This window comes from Chiloscyllium plagiosum, unplaced genomic scaffold (genome assembly GCF_037043375.1).
Source record: "Chiloscyllium plagiosum isolate Xiang-an unplaced genomic scaffold, Cpla_swu_hap1 HiC_scaffold_1, whole genome shotgun sequence".
Lineage (NCBI taxonomy): Eukaryota > Metazoa > Chordata > Chondrichthyes > Orectolobiformes > Hemiscylliidae > Chiloscyllium > Chiloscyllium plagiosum.
The window spans coordinates 163,499,932-163,516,890 of record NW_028270139.1 but is presented as its reverse complement, the minus strand read 5'-3'; the positions used below and the strand labels follow the sequence as shown (position 1 = coordinate 163,516,890).

At 46.6% G+C, this 16,959-nt stretch overlaps 1 protein-coding gene across 6 annotated transcripts in view; it reads left to right on the top strand.

The window, feature by feature from the left end:
* Window positions 1–16,959, top strand: part of dysf (dysferlin, limb girdle muscular dystrophy 2B (autosomal recessive)) — a 407,686-nt gene that overhangs the window by 267,135 nt on the left and 123,592 nt on the right. For all 6 annotated transcript variants that reach the window (XM_087991921.1, XM_087991945.1, XM_087991926.1 and 3 more), the window contains 2 exons: window positions 9,842–9,932; window positions 11,192–11,269. In XM_087991921.1, the coding sequence (XP_087848047.1) occupies window positions 9,842–9,932; window positions 11,192–11,269 (169 nt within the window). The remainder of the gene's footprint in view (window positions 1–9,841; window positions 9,933–11,191; window positions 11,270–16,959) is intronic.

Below are 16,959 nucleotides of genomic sequence, written 5' to 3'. Positions count from 1 at the left end.
TACCTTTATATTCTATTCCTTCAGGTATAAAAACCAACACTCCACTTGATGTGACTCCAAAGAGCAAGGGGGCATATTCAGGGACACCGGGTGGAGTACAATGGGATAGAGTTTGGTCTCAGTGATGAGGCGATCGGGTCGATTTCGGTAATCGTCCCATGTGCTAGATGGTTGACATGGGAATGACAAGGGGAGGGAGAGGGTGTCTGGGCCTGTAACCTGGGATACAGAGTACCAGCCTTTCATGAGGTTTGACCAGTCACGCTGTTTGGATTGAAATGCAAAGTCTGCTGTAGTCATGTGAGCTGTGCAGTGAGGCACACGCCCCGCAGATATGATTTGAAGGTGCTGGTGCTGGACTGGGGTATACAAAGTTAAAAATCACACAACACGAGATTATACTCCAACAGGTTTAATTGGAAGCACTAGCTTTCGGAGCGCTGCTCCTTCGTCAGGTAGCTATGATCCTGCCCCACTAGCCAGTGCTTCCAAATAAACCTGTTGGGCTATAACCTGGTGTTGTGTGATTTTTAACTTTGTACACCCTGCAGACGGGAATCGTAAGCTTCCCTTCAGTAATGTCCTCGTGTTGCGCACTTTTAAAGACTCAGAACATGGTGTCAGGAGAGTGTCCAGAGCTGAAATAAAAGACACAGCTGCAGGACTGTGAACTGTCACTGATAAGGAGACAATGAGGATGCCGGTGAAAACACCACGTCAGTTCAACTGTCTGCAGCTTTTCCCTGACTAGCTCCCTGCCCCAGGGGAAATAAGGCAGAACTGGGGACACTCCCATGAACAATGGTGGAGGCATACAACTGCCACTGATTTGTTGAGAAAAATTGAGAAAAACTCAACTCACTGCAATTAAGGGTTGAGCTAATTGAAAACATAGTTGGCTTAGAGATCGGGATAAGAGATCCAAGTGAAAAGGATGCTGATTGAGAGTACCCGGTTGGTGGAGGAGTGCAGAGGTTGTGAATGAACAGCTAGAGCATATTCCAGGCAGCGGAGACCAGGTCTAACATTGTGCTAATGTTCCCCTGCAGATGCACAGGGAAGGGAAAACACAAAGGGCAGGGTACACATACTGCAGAGGACACTGGGCAGAAGGGGAGATGGCATGTGGGGAGAATAGTGTGCTCACTGCTAAAAGATTAATCATGTTGTACATCGGTCTATGTATAAAAAAGAGACAAGAAGCGGGTAGGGTTGGGGTAACGTTAGGGTTAGGGGTCAGGGCTTAGAGTTAGGAGTAAGGTTAGGGTTAGGGGTTAGGGATAAGGTTAGGGGTTAGAGTTAGAAGTAAGGTTAGGGTTTAGGGTAGGGTTAGGGGTAAGGTTAGGGTTAGGGTTAGGGGATAGGGGTAAGGTTGGGGTAGGGGTTAGGGGTTAGGGTTAGGAGTAAGGTTAGGGTTTAGGGTAGGGTTAGGGGTAAGGTCAGGGTTAGGGTTAGGGGTTAGGATAGTGTTAGAGATTAGTGTGAGAGTTAGGGGTAAGGTTAGGTGTAGGGTTAGGGTTAGGGGTCGGGTTAGAGGTAAGGTTAGGGGTAGGGGTTAGGTGTAGGGTTGGGGGTAGGGTGAGGGGTAAGGTTAGGTGTAGGGTTAGGTTTAGGGGTCGGGTTAGAGGTAAGGTTAGGAGGTGGGGTTAGTTGTAGGGTTGGGAGTAGGATTGGGGTAAGGTTAGGGGTAGGGTTAGGGTTAGGGTTAGGGGTTAAGTTTAGGATGAGGGTTGGGGTAAGTTTAGGGGTTAGGGTTAGGGTTAGGGGTAGGGGTAAGGTTAGGGGTAGGGGTTAGGTGTAGGGTTATGGGTTAGGGGTAGGGTTATGTGTAGGGTTAGGTATAGGGCTAGGGGTTATGGGTAAGGTTAGTGGAAGGGGTTAGTTGTTGGGTTGGGGTTAGGGGTAGGGTTAGGCGTTAGGGATAGAGTTAGGGGTAAGGTTAGTTGTAGGGTTATGGGTAAGGTTAGGTGTAGGGTTAGGGGTTAGGGATAGGGTTAGGGGTAAGATTATGTGTAGGGTTAGGGGTTAGGGATAGGGTTAGGGGTAAATTTAGGGGTTAGGGTAGGGTTAGGTTTAGGGTTAGGGGTTACGGTAGGGTTAGGGTCAGGATTAGAGGTAAGGGTATGTTTAGGGTTAGGGTTTGGGTTAGGGGTAAGGTTCGGTTTAGGGTTAGGGGTAAGGTTCGGGTTAGGTGTAAGGGTAGGGTTAAGGTTAGGGGAAAGATTAGGGTTCGGGGTAAGGGTAGCATTAGGGTTAGGGTTAGGGGTAAGGTTCGGGTTAGTGGTAAGGGTAGCGTTAGGTTTAGGGTTAGGGGTAGGGTTAGCGTTAGGGGTAAGGTTAGGGTTAGCGTTAGGGGTAAGGTTAAGGTTAGCATTGGGGTAAGGGTAGGGTTAGCGTTAGGGGTAAGGGTAGGGTTAGCGTTAGGGGTAAGTTTAGGGTTAGCATTGGGGTAAGGGTAGGGTTAGCGTTAGGGGTAAGGTAGGGTTAGGGTTGGGGTAAGGGTAGGGTTAGCGTTAGGGGTAAGGGTAGGATTAGGGTTAGGGTCGGGGTAAGGGTAGAGTTAGCGTTAGGGGTAAGGGTAGCGTTTGGGTTAGGGGTAAGGGTAGCATTAGGGGTAAGGTTAGTGTTAGGGGTAAGGTTAGGGTTAGGGGTAAGGGTAAGGTTGGGGTTAGCATTGGGGGTAAGGGTAGGGTTAGCGTTAGGGAGAAAGTGAGGTCTGCAGATGCTGGAGATCAGAGCTGAAAATGTGTTGCTGGAAAAGCGCAGCAGGTCAGGCAGCATCCAACGAGCAGGAGAAACAACGTTTCTGGCATGAGCCCTTCTTCAGGAAAGCATTAGGGGTAAGGGTAGCGTTAGGGTTGGGGTAAGGGTAGGGTTAGGGTTAGGGTTAGGGATAAGGGTGGGGTTAGCGTTAGGCGTAAGGGTAGTGTTAAGGTTAGGGTTAGGGGTAAGGTTAGGGTTAGGAGTAAGGGTAGGATTAGGGTTAGGGGTAAGGGTAGGGTTAGGGTTAGGGGTAAGGGTAAGGTTACAGTTAGGGGTAAGGGTAGGGTTAGTGTTAGGGGTGGGTTAGGGTTAGGTTTAGGGGTAAGGGTAGGGTTAGCATTGGGGGTAAGGGTAGTGTTAGGGTTAGGGTTAGGGATAATGGTGGGGTTAGCGTTAGGGGTAAGGGTAGCGTTTGGGTTAGGCGTAAGGGTAGCGTTAGGGTTAGGGTTAGGGGTAAGGTTAGTGTTTGGAGTAAGGGTAGGGTTAGGGTTAGGGGTAAGGGTAGGGTTAGGGTTAGGGGTAAAGGTAGGATTAGCGTTAGGGGTGGGTTAGGCTTAGGGTTAGGGTTAAGGGTAGGGTTGGGGTTAGGGTAGGGTTAGGTTTAGAGTTAGGGATAAGGGTAAGGTTATGGTTAGGGGTACGGGTAGGGTTAGAGTTAGGGGTAAAGTAGGGTTAGCGTTAGGGGTGGGTTAGGGTTAGGGTTAGGGGTAAAGGTAGGGTTAGGGGTAAGGGTAGGGTTAGGGTTAGGGTTAGGGGTAAGGGTAGGGTTAGGATTAGGGGTAAGGTTAGGGCTATGGTTAGGGGTAAGGTTAGGGTTAGGCGTAAGGGTATAGTTTGGGTTAGGGGTCGGGTTAGGGTTAGGGTTAGGGCCAATGTTATAGTTAGGGTTAAGGTTTGGGGTAGTATTAGGGTTAGGGTTAGGGTTAGGGCTAATGTTATAGTTAGGGTTAAGGTTAGGGGTAGTATTAGGGTTAGGGTTAGGGTTAGGGTTAGGGCTAATGTTATAGTTAGGGGTAAGGTTAGGGGTAGTATTAGGAATGAGGAGGGAGAGCAGTCGAAGATTCTGATGAATCCGCTCTCCACCATACAACAGGGAGACAGTTGGATAGGTGACTGTTAGAGTGAGGACCACAGGAGGGCAATGTGGGGTTAACATAAAACCTCAGATCGACAGTGCTTTGTAAGTCATCAACCCAGTAGGAAAAGTGACAACCTGGGACCTGAGGGGAGTGGTTTTCACATTGATTTTACACAGTGGTAGTGAACTGCCAGATATATCGTCACGACCAGAGACACATACCCATGACTGCTGAATCTGGTCCCTCAGCTGCACAGGATTGACCAGATTGAGGTAAACACTCCACTCATACAGAACACACATCCAAAAACTATTGGAAAGGCAGGGCTACAGCAACCCAACAATGAAAATACAGCAGCGATAAGAACAACCAGTGACACAGGAACAACAATCCCTTGCAGAACATCATCACCCAGGGGAATAGTTGCTTACAAATACGTGCGCACTGTTAGGAAGCCAGAACAATTTAAGGATTTTGTATAATTTTGACTGATGGGAGTAATGAACTGCCAAGGCTTGGGATCAGTAATCGTATATCATATATAAGGTAACATGTGCCCCTCTTTCTTTGTATAAAAAAAACAGGACATTTGGATTGAAATGCAATCATGTACAAATGTCACCACGAGTCTGCTGTAGTTTTGGGGCCTTTACTACTATAAAGCGCATGCCCCGGAGACAAAGTTCTGAAGAAGGGTCACGCGACCTGAAACGTTAACTCTGATTTCTCTCCACAGCTGCTGCCAGACCCACTGAGCTTTTCCCAGCAATTGCAGATTTTGTTTCTGATTTGCAATTCTTTCGGATTTCAGTCCGAAGCTTCACTTTGATGAAGTCCTCGTGCAGAACGCACTTGGAATGAGTTTGGCCAGTAACGAGGGGTGTCCACTGCTGAAACATTGCTCTCAGCGGAGGGCTGAGTGTGCCCGTGGGGAGCTATGAACTGGTGTACTGTGAGAGTGTGTGATGGTTAGTGTGGAGAGCAGTGTGTCCAGCGTGGAAGCACAGAGGCCCAAGAATACAGACCACACAACAACAATAAACAAGGCCGTTGGCAGGGAAAAGGCAACGGAAGGTGAATAAAAATATTCCTCTGACTGTAGGCCTTGGAACAGCTTCAGGAACTGTTTCTCATGCTGACACCTACCCCCCCTCACCCATTCACACAGAGCTACAAGCACACATACGCTTCAGACACACGCTCACACATACACGGCTCTCTCACACAAATACAGACACACATGCACACACTTATCACTCACACACAAGTAGACACAAACACATTTTTACACACACATTCATCATACACATAGTGTAAATAGCACAGTGAAGAAGGTGTTTGGCACTCTATTGGCCTTTATTGGTCACTACATTGCGTAAAGGAGTTGGGAGGTCATGTTGCGGCTTTATAGGACACTGGTTAGGCCACTTTTGGAATATTGCATTCAATTCTGGTCTCCCTGCTATAGGAAGGATGTTGGAGACCTGAAAGGGGTCTGAAAAGATTTACAAGGATGTTGCCAGGGTTGGAGGATTTAAGCTGTAGGGAGAGGCTGAACAGGCTGGGGCTGTTTTCCCTGGAGGCTGAGGGGAGACCTTATAGAGGTTTATAACATCATGAGGGGCATGGAGGGTGAATAGTCAATTTTTTTTCCCAGGGTGGGAGATTCCAAAGCTAGAGGACATAGGTTTAGGGTGAGAGGAGAAAGATTTTAAAAAGGACCTGAGGGACATCTTTTTCATATAGAGGGTGGTGTGTGTATGGAATGAGATGCCAGAGGAAGTGGTGGAGGTAGGTACAATTATGATATTTCAAAGGCATCAGGATGGATATATGAATATGAAGGGTTTAGAGGGATATGGGCCAAGTGTTGGCCATTGGGACTCGATTAATTTGGGATACCTGGTCAGCATGGATGGATCAGACCAAAGGGTCCGTTTCATGCAGTATAACTCCATGAGTCTATGACAAACAAAGGCACTTTGTCCACACACATTCACACACATACATATCTTTCTCAGACGGTACATGCTCTCACACAGACACACACAGACATGCACACAAGCACACAAACACACATTTTCCCACACACATAACATACATTCATAGACACATAGTGAGGGTGATTGAATGGAAGAGTAGGGAAGTTATGCTTCAGTTATACAGGCCATTGGTGAGAGTGCATTGGCTGCAATCCTCAGCCAGAAGTGGATGATCCATCTCAGCCTCCCCCAGTGGTCCCCAGCATCACAGATACCAGGCTTCAGCCAATTCGACTCACTCCACGTGATATCAGGGAATGGTAGGAGGCACTGGATACTGCAAAGGCAATGGGCCCTGATAACATTCCCTGCAATAGTATTGAAGACCTTTGCTCCAGAACTTTCCGCTCCCCTAGCCAAGCTGTTACAACACTGGCATCTACCCGACAAAATGCCCAAGTACCTCTTGTACGCAAAAAGCCAGAAAAATCCAACCCGGCCAATTACCGCCCCATCAGTCTACCCTCAATCATCAGTAAAGTGATGGAAGGTGTCATCAACAGTGCGATCAAGCAGCACCTGCTCAGCAATAACCTGCTCAGTGATGCCCAATGTGGGTCCCACCAGGGCCACTCAGCTCCTGACCTCATTACAGCCTTGGTTCAAACATGGACAAAACAGCTGAACTCCAGAGGGGAGGGGAGAGTGACAGCCCTTGACATCAAGGCTGCATTTGACCGGGTGTGACATCAAGGAGCCCTCACAAAACTGGAATCAATGGGTATCAGGGGCAAACTCTCTGCTGGTTGGAGTCAGACCTGGCACATTGAAAGATGGTTGTGGTTGTTGGAGGGTCAGTCATCTCAGCTCCAGGACATCTCTGCAGGAGTTCCTCAGGGGAGTGTCCTAGGCCCAACTATCTTCAGCTGCTTCACCAATTACCTTTCCCCCATCATAAGGGCAGAATTGGGGATGGTCACCGATGATTACACAATTGTTTGATTCCTCAGAGACTGAAGCAGTCCATTTTCAAATTCAACAAGTTCTGGACATTATCTGATCAGCGGCAAGTAATAAATGCCAAACGCCTGGACAGCCTACAGCCCGGAGGACTCAACGTTGAGTTCACCAATTTCAAATAACCTCCCTTCCCATTCCCCAGCTCCCTTCCGAGCCCCTCCCCCCCCTTTCATTTTTCTGATCCACCCTTCCTTCCAGCTACCAATGGGATTCATTCCTCCCATTGACCAATCAGGCTGTACCCATACCTTTCCATATCTCACCACCCTGCACCCCCCCCCCCCCATACTTCCACCTCCTTTATCTGCAGCTTGCCTTACCCCCTACCCCCACTCCTGAAGAAGGGTTACCCCTGAAACATCAACCTCTCCACCTCCTGATGCTGCCTGGTTTGCTGTGTTGCTCCAGCCTCCTACTTGTCTCTCTTGAATTCAAGCATATGCAGATTTTTTTTGTCTCAAACAATGACCATCTTCATTAAGAGACAACCTAATCACTGACCGTTGACATTCAACGGTGTTACCATCACTGACTCCCCCACTATAAACATCCTGGAGGTTACCAGTGATCAGAAACTCAACTGGACTCACCAAATAAACACAGTGGCTGCAAGAACAGGTCAGAAGTGAGGAATACTCCCCTATTGACTCCCCAAAGCCTGTCCACCATGAACAAGGCACGAGTCAGGAGGGTGATGGAATACTCCCCAATTGCCTGGATGGATACAGCTCCAACAACACTCATGAAGCTTAACACCATCCACTTGATTAGCACCACATCCACAAGCATCCACTCCCTCCGTCACCAACGCTCAGTAACAGCAGTGTGTACGATCTACAAGATGCACTGCAGGAATTCACCAAAGATCCTCAGACAGCACCTTCCAAACCCACGACCACTTCCATCCAGAAGGACAAGGGCAGCAGGTACATGGGAACACCACCCCCTGCAAGTTCCCCTTCAAGCCACTCACCATCCTGACTTGGAAATATATCGCCGTTCCTTCACTGTCACTGGGTCACAATCCTGGAATTCCCTCCCTCAGGGCATTGTGGGTCAACCCACAGCACATGGAGTGCAGCGATTCAAGAAGGCAGCTCACCCCCACCTCCTCAAGGGGCAACTAGGGACGGGCAATAAATATATCCATGAGTGAAAGAAAAAGAAAATCCCTTCCTTAAAATACAGTGGATGCAGAACCCTTAAATATTTTTAAGGTGGAGATCGACAGATTCTGAATGACCAAGGGGATGAAAGATTATTGGGAATATGCAGGAATGTAGAGTCAAGGTTACATCATGAGGGACATGGAAAGGATAAATAGACAAAGTCTTTTCCCTGGGGTGGGGGAGTCCAGAACTAGAGGGCATAGGTTTAGGGTGAGAGGGGAAAGATATAAAAGGGACCTAAGGGCAACTCAGAGGGTAGTACATGTATGGAATGAGCTGCCAGAGGAAGTGGTGGAGGCTGGTACAATTGCAACATTTATAAGGCATCTGGATGGGTATATGAATAGGAAGGCTTTAGAGGGATATGGGCCGGGTGCTGGCAGGTGGGACTAGATTGGGTTGGGATATCTGGTCGGCATGGACGTGTTGGACCGAAGGGTCTGTTTCCATGCTGTACATCTCTATGACTCTCTGACTCTAAATCAGCCGCGATGTAATTGAATGATGCAGCAGATTTGAAGGGCCGAATGGCCTACATTGTTTGTACAATCATTGTCTCAGTAACAATGAGCACGGTCACAATGATTGATTGCCATAAGAAAACCGATCTGGTTCACTAATGTCCTTCCAGAAGGAAAACCATTCTACCGTAAGACGTAGGAGCAGAATTAGGCCATTCAGTCTCACCAGTCAGTTCTGCTATTCGATCATGGCTGACGTGTCTCTCAACTCCGTTCTCCTGCCTTCTGCCTGAAACCCTTTGACCCCTTTCACAGTCAGATGATCTGCCATCTGGTCTGGTGTAAATGTGACTGAAGACCCACAGCAACGTTGGGTTTGCTCTTAATTCTTTTTATTATTCAGTCATGGGAAGCAGTCGTCACTGACTCAAACAGCATTGGCCAGTCAAGAGTCAACCACATTGCTCTGGGTCAGGGGTCACATGTGGGTCAAACCAGGTAAGGATGGCAGTTTCCTTCCTAAAAGAACATCAGTGAACCAGAGGGATTTTTCTCCAACAATTAGTGATGGTTCATGGTCATCAGTAGATTCTAAATTCCAGATTTAAAAAAATAGAATTCAAATTCCACCATCTGCCATGGTCGATTCGCACCCGGGACCCCAGAACATCACTTTCCCAATGCCTTTGGAAATGGCTTACTGAGCTACTCTGTTGAATCCAACCTGTTCAAACTGTTCCCATTGGCAGGAGGATTGGGAAGCAGGTGGTCCAAAGTGGTTTCCCTCTGGAATATACTGTCTGACAGCCTGGTGGAGGCAGATTCAATTGGACTATTCCAAAGGGAACCGGATGATCCGTTGGGAAGGAACAAAATGCAGAGTTAGGCAGAGAAGGTGGTGAAATGTTAATTAAGAAGCCAGCACAGAGAAGATGGACCAAATAGCCTCTGCCTGTGCTGTGGCTGGTCTGTGCCTTTGTGGATTGTACTGTTATACACGAGGCAGAAAGCCCCAACAGAGAGCCTGTATTCCAGGCTGATGGTTCCTGTGCACCACCGTGGGAGTGCCACACTGCCAACAGGGTCATTTCTCAGGTCAGACATTCAGTCAAGGCATCAGATGCTGTGAACGCTCCCAGGGTCACCATTTTGAAGATGTGTTCCTGTAAATATTTATTCTGAATCCCTGTCACTGAAGCAGATTATCAGCTTGCTGTCTGTGGGAGCTTGCTGTGCATTAGTTAGCTCCCTGAGGAACTGGCCCTGGAGGGGAAGAAGCCCCCCCCCGAGGGAATCAGAACAAGCAACTGGAAATTTATTTGGGTGAGGATTGGGGCTTCCTCAGTGACGGTGGTCTGTCTTTACAGGGCGGTGTCACAGATGACAAGAATGAGGAGAAATCAATGTCATCCCTCAACCTGGGTGTGAATACACCCACCGTCTCCTGTATATTTGACTGTAAGTACAATCCTTCTGAATCGCCAGACTGTCACAAGATTGTGTGTGTGTGTGTGTGAAAGAGTGTGTGAGAGAAAGAGTGTCTGTGTGTGTGTGAGAAAGAGAGAGAGAAAGCGTGTGTGTGTATGAAAGAGAGTATGTGTGTGAGTGTGTGAGTGTGTGAGGATGTGAGAGAGAGTGTGTGTGTGAGAGAGAGTGTGTGTGAGAGAGTGTGTATGTGCGTGTGTGAGAAAGAGAGTGTGTGTGTATGAAAGAGAGTATGTGTGTGAGAAAGAGAGAATGTGTGTGTGTGTGAGAGAGAGTGTGCGTGAGAGAATATGTATGTATGTATGTGTGTGAGTGTGTGTGTGTGAGAGAGTGTGTATGTGTATGTGTCTAAGAGAGAGTGTATCTGTGTGTGAGTGTGTATGTGTGTGTTTATGCCCATAGGGATGTGTGTGTATTGGTGTGAAATAAGTTGCACATTTTGGGAAACCTCTATCACAGGGGTTTGTCATCACTTCAGTGAATGAGTGTGTTTGAGAATGTGAGTGCGAGGTAATTTGAAATGTCTTCATGGGATGAGGGTGTTGATGACCAGGCCAGCATTTATTGCCTGTCCTGAATTGTCCAGAGGGCAATTCAAAGTCAGTCATAACTCTGGGGTTGGAGTCCCATGTGGGCCAGGTTGGTTTCCTTCCCTAAAGGGCATGAATTAACAATGTTTGGTCCATTGCAGAGACTTTCAAAGGCACTATTTTGTGGGACATAGGAACAGATGTTGGCCATTTACGACGATCAACATATTGTCACATGGTCACTGTTTTTCGTAGCACCCCCCTCCTTTTTTTTTATTAAATATAGATTTCACCATCTGGAATGGTGGAATTTGAACCCACAACCCCTGTACATTAGTCTGGGGTTCATTGCAGCATTACTATCCCAGTGTCTTCACCACTGCACCAGGGCATCCTTCAGATCTTTGGGCACGAAGACAATTGAGGGAGTTGGGGATATGGTGTGAAAATGGGGCTGAAAAACAACATCGGCCATGATGGTACTGAATGCTGAAACACAATGGAGGGGCTGAATGGCCTCCTGTGGGTTCAAATCCAATGTCACAGTGCTTCACCAGAGTGAATCATAAGACCATCCATCTCCACCTTCTCAGTGTCTAATCGCTGTAGGTCCCAGTGAGCAGTCAGCCCAGAAAGATGAATGTGTTTTACACAAAGGAAGCTCAGTTTCTGAACAATGTGGATCGCTTGTGTTCTCTTCAGATGGAACCAGATATCATCTTCGGTGCTACCTTTATCAAGCCAGGGATCTGATTGCAATGGACAAGGACAGCTTCTCTGGTATGTTCTGCAGCACGCACGGCTTGTAATCAGCTTGGAGTCCCCCCAGCAAGTCTTTCACAAACCGATTGGGACCAGTGATAAAGTTTACATGCATTTGAAACCAGCTTTATTTATTTGTTGTCCTAAATACAGGCTTTCACAACCAGCATACCAAATACATTGCCATCCCCTTCAGCACTTCAAAAGGTATGCTCCCTAGAGTCATAGAGATCTACAGCATTGAGAAATTCCTATCAGCCCATCGTATCTGTGATCGTCAAAAACAACCACCAATCTATTCTTATCCCATTTTCCAGCACTTAACCTTAACCTTGTATGTCTTGACATTACAAGTGTACATCTAAATACGTCTTCAATATGGTGAGGGTTCCTGCCTCTCCCATCCTCACAGGCAGTGAGTTCCAGGTTCTTACCACTGTCTGCGTGAGAAAGGTTTTCCTCACATCCCTTTGAAACCTCCAACCCCTTGCGTCCAATCTACACCCACTGGTCACTGATCCACTTGGGGGTAAAAGTTTCTTCCTATCTATGCCGCTTATAATTTTATATATCTTCATCATGTTCGCCCCACTCAATCTCCTCTGCTGTAAGGAAAACAAATCCAGTTTGTCCAATCTCTCTTCATCACTGAAACTCTACAGGCAACATCCTGGGAAATCTCCTCTCCACCCTGGCCCAGTCACTCTCTGTCACTTCTCCATGTGAGCACAGGAGATATAACACCTATCCTTGTTCCTCACTGTCTAAGGCCCCAAACAATCCTTCTAGGTGAAGCGGTGAGTCCTGAATCATATCAAGCTTCTTGAGTGTTGTTGGAGTTGCAGCCATCCAGGTAAGTGGGGAGTATTCCATCACCCTCCTGACTTGTGTCTTGTAGCTGGTGGGCAGGTTTTGAGGGAGTCAGGGGGTGAGCTATGTGCTGCAGAGAAGTCGGATCAATACTTCTCAGTAGAAGACTCTTATTACAGTCCAAAATTTCTAAATACAGTGGTCAAAGGTGAAAACAGGAGAGGAAATAAATATAATAACCATTACTCGTGAAAGTGCTGGGAAAACTAATGGGGCTTAAGATTAATAGATCCCCTCGATGCAATGGGATGTATCCTAGGATGAAGGGGAAAATCCACCAGATAGTCAATACATTTTCAGGAACCCTCAGGGTCTGGAAACATTCCATGGGATTGGAGAGCACATTTATTTGAAAAGGGAAGTAGACAAATTTGGGGTAATTACATTAAGGCATTTGATTAGGTTCCCCCTGGTAGGGTATTGCACAAAATACAGAGGCTTGGGATTGAGGGTGATTTAGCGGTTTGGATCAGAGGTTGGTGAGCTGAAAGAAGACAGCGGGCAGTGGTTGATGAGAAATGTTCATCCTGGAGTTCAGTTACTAGTGGTGTACCGCAAGGATCTGCTTTGGGTCGGCTGCTGTTTGTCTAATGACCTGGATGAGGACGTTGAAGAATGGTCAGTACATTTGAGGATGACACTGAGCTTGGTGGGTTGTGGATAGTGCGGAAGGGTGTTGTCAGTTACAGAGGGACACAGATAATGCAGAGCTGGGCTGAGAGATGTCAAATGGAGTTTAATGTGAGAAAGTGTGAGATGATTCACTTTGGAAGGAGTAACAGGACTACAGAGTACTGAGCTAATCGGAAGATTCTTGGTAGCGTAGATGAACAGAGAGATCTCAGTATCCAGGTGCATAGATCCCTGAAAGGTGCCACCCACATTGATCTGATTGTTAAGGCACATGGTGTGTTCGCTTTTATTGGTAGAGGGATTGAGTTTCAGAACCACGTGGTCACGCTGCAGCTGTATAAAACTCTGGTACGGCCGCACTTGGAGTATTGCATACAGTTCTAGTCGCCACATTATAGGAAGGAAGCTTTGGAGAGGGTTCAGAGGAGATTTACAAGGATGTTGCCTAGAATGGAAGGAAGGTCTCATGTGGAAAGGCTGAGGGACCTAAAGCTGTTTTTGTTAGAGAGAAGCAGGTTGAGAGGTGACTTAATTGAGACATACAAGATAATCAAAGGGTTAGATAGGGTGGACAGGGAGAGCCTTTTTTCTCAGATGGTGATGGTTAGCACGAGGGGACATAGCTATAAATGGAGGGGTGATAGATATAGGGGGGTAGTTTTGTTACTCAGAGGGTAGTAGGGATGTGGAATAGACTGCGTGCAGCAGTAGTAGACTCACCAACTTTATGGGCATTTAAATGGTCATTGGATAGGCACATGGATGAGAATGGAATAGTGAAGGTTAGATGGGCTTCGGACTGGTTTCCCAGGTCGGCGCAGCATCGAGGGCCAAAGGGCCTGTACTGCGCTGGAATGTTCTATGTTCTACAATGTGTAGGTTAGTTTTGATCAGTTATATTAACGTTTGTAGTTGGGTAAATGTTCAAGTTTTGTAAAGGCTGCAATAGCAGAGCAACAAGAAATGCTAACTATGACCAGGCAATGTTAACGTGGCTTCATGATGGGAAAATCATTGCTGACAAATTTACTCGAATTCTTTGAAGAAGAATCAAGCAGGATAGACAAAGGGAAAGCAGTAGATATGATATAGTTGGATTTTCAGAAGGCATTTGATAAGGTAACACACATTAGGCTACTTAATAAGATAAACGCCCACAATGTTGGAGGGAGTATATTAGCATGGATGGAAAATTGCCTAACTAATGGAAGACAGGGAGCTGGGATAAAGAAGAAGGCATTTTCAGGATGTGTCCCAGGGATCAGTGCAGAGGCTGCAATTATTTACCATATTTATTAATGATTTGGATGAGGAAAGTGGATGAACTTTAGTCAAGTTTGCGGATGACATTAAAATAAGCGGGAAGTTGAGTCACAAGGATGGCACAAAAATTCTGCAGGGGAATGCAGACATGTAAAGCAAGCGGGCAAAAAATGGTGGTTGGAATATATTGTTGGAAATGGTTCACTTGGCTGATACCAGGTAAGAAGGGATTGTCTTATGAGGACAGGTTGAGTAGGTTGGACCTGTACTCATTGGTGTTTAGAAGAATGGGAGGAGACTTAATTGTAACATGCATGATTCTTAGGGAAGACTTGACAAGGTAAATGTGTTAAAGTTGTCTCCCCCAGTGGGAGAATCTGGGACCAGATGGAATCATCCCAGAATAAGTGGTTGCTCATTTAAGACAGAGGTGAGCAGGATATCTTTTTCTCTGAGGGGATCATGAATCTGTGGAATTATTCACCTGCCAATTATTTACCTGAGTCGCGAAGTCTATTCGAGGCTGAGATGGACATATTTTGGATCAGGAAGTGATTTGGGGGTTATTGGTAAAAGGCAGGACAGTAGAGTTGAGGACTAACCAGATCAGCCATGATCTCACTGATGCCACACCTGGTCAATAGTCCCACACTCCCCTCCCCTCTGGAATTCAGCTCTTTTGTCCATGTTTAAACCAAGACTGTAATGAGGTTGATTATGGAGCTGAGAGGGGTGGTTTATGAGGAGAGATTGAGTTGATTTAAAATGCCATCTTGACTGATCTAGAGAAAGAACCTGTTCAGTGATAATTGATTGAAATAACCCCTCAGTTCTGGTTGTGTTCGAGGAGATCTCTTTGGCCCTTACTACAGTGCCTCAATATTTAATTCATAACAAGGAGGATTCAATGTCACAGAATCACCCAAGTGCAGAGGAATACCATTCAACACCGACTTGTTAGGTGAGCATCATTACCCAGTGCCAACATCCAGCCTTTTTCACAGAGCCTTGCATATTAGTTTTATTCAAATAATTGTCCAATATCCTTGTGAATGCTTCAATTGAGCCTGCCTCCATCACACTTTCACGCAGTTCCAGATAACAAGCCAAATTAACGCCATTTACAAAATACCTTGCAAGAACTGGACTGAACAGTACATTGGATAAACGGGTAGAAAACTAGCCACCAGGATACATGAACACCAACTAGCCACCAAAAGACATGACCCACTCTCACTAGTATCCTCACATATGGGTGAAGAAGGACACCACTTTGACTGGGACAGCACATCCATCCTAGGGCAAGCCAGACAGAGACATGCACGAGAATTCCTAGAAGCGTGGCATTCCAACCGGAACTCTATCAACAAACACATTGACTTGGATCCCATTTACCACCCCCTGAGAAAAAGAACTGAAATGACATCACCACCGGAAATGATGTCACCACCGGAAATGGCATCACCAACCCAAGGACACCTAAACACATAAATAGAAAGCGGGTCACTAACACCAGTGCTTCACCGGAGGCCCACTGATTACGTTATCCAGTATGGTGACGAAACATCTGAAAATGAACCTTCCAGCTCAGCGAGCAAACCTACATTCAGAACCTCAACCCGAGCTACAAATCTTCTCAAAAACTTGCCAGCACTGTAACTCCTCACTGAGTGAAAACATTTTTTCACACTTCACCTTTGTTTTGTTCGCATGGCATTTCAAATCCATGCCCTCTCATTCTTGTCCCTTTTACGAGGGGAAAACAGCTTCTCCCTACCTACTCTGTCCAACTCACTCATGATTCTGAAATCCCCTGTCGGACCCCCCCTCTCAGCCTTCTCCTCTCCAGGGGAGAACAGTCCCAACTTCCTCAATCTATCCTCATCACTGAAGTTTCTCATTCCCGGAACCACCTCTGTCCCTGCACTCTCACGAATGCATTCACATCTTTCCAATGATGTGGTGCATGTTACTGGACACAACACTCCAGCTGAGGTTGCACAAATGTCTTGGGGAAAGTGAGGACTGCAGGTGCTGGAGATCAGAGCCGAGAGTGTGGTGCTGGAAAAGCACAGCAGGTCAGGCAGCATCCGAGGGGCAGGAGAATCGACATTTCGGGCGAAAGCCCTTTGTCTTGTAGATGTTCAACATCACCTCCTTGCCACATTTACTGCTGTCTCCATCTGTCCTGCTACCTTGAATGATCTGTGCAGTCAGGTCCCTTATTTCTGCTTCCACCACCCACCCCCCCCACTTTAGAATTATGCCCCTGTTTTAGACTGGCTTTCAATGATCTTCCAACAAAAGTGCATCATCTCTCACTTTACTGCATCGAACCTCATCTGCTGCTGATCCACACACTCCTCCAACTTGTCAATGCCTCTTTGTAGCTCTTCACTGTCCTCACAGTTTACAACTCGAATACATGTGTGTCACCCATGATGTTTGAAATTAAAACTTACCCACCAAGGAAGAGATCATTGATATATATTTCAGGGAAAGTGAGGATTCCAATATGAACAAGAAACATTGCTGTTTCTTGTCACTCAGCCCAGGTTCCCTCCATTTTGCTACATAAATTCTATGACCCAAAACTAAATTGTGATTGATGGGAAATGTTCATTCTGGAGTTCAGTTATTAGTGGTGTACCGCAAGGATGTGTTTTGGGCCCACTGCTGTTTGTCATTTTTATAAATGACCCGGATGAGGGCATAGAAAGATGGGTTAATAAATTTGCAGATGACCCTAAGGTTGGTGGAGTTGTGGGTAGTGCTGAAGGATGTTGCAGGTTACAGAGGGACATTAGTAAGCTGCAGAGCTCAGCTGAGAGGTGGCAAATGGAGTTAAATGCGGAAACTTGTGAGGTGATTCACTTTGGAAGGACTAACAGGAATGCAGAGTACTGGACTAATGGTAAGATTCTTGGTAGTGTAGATGAGCA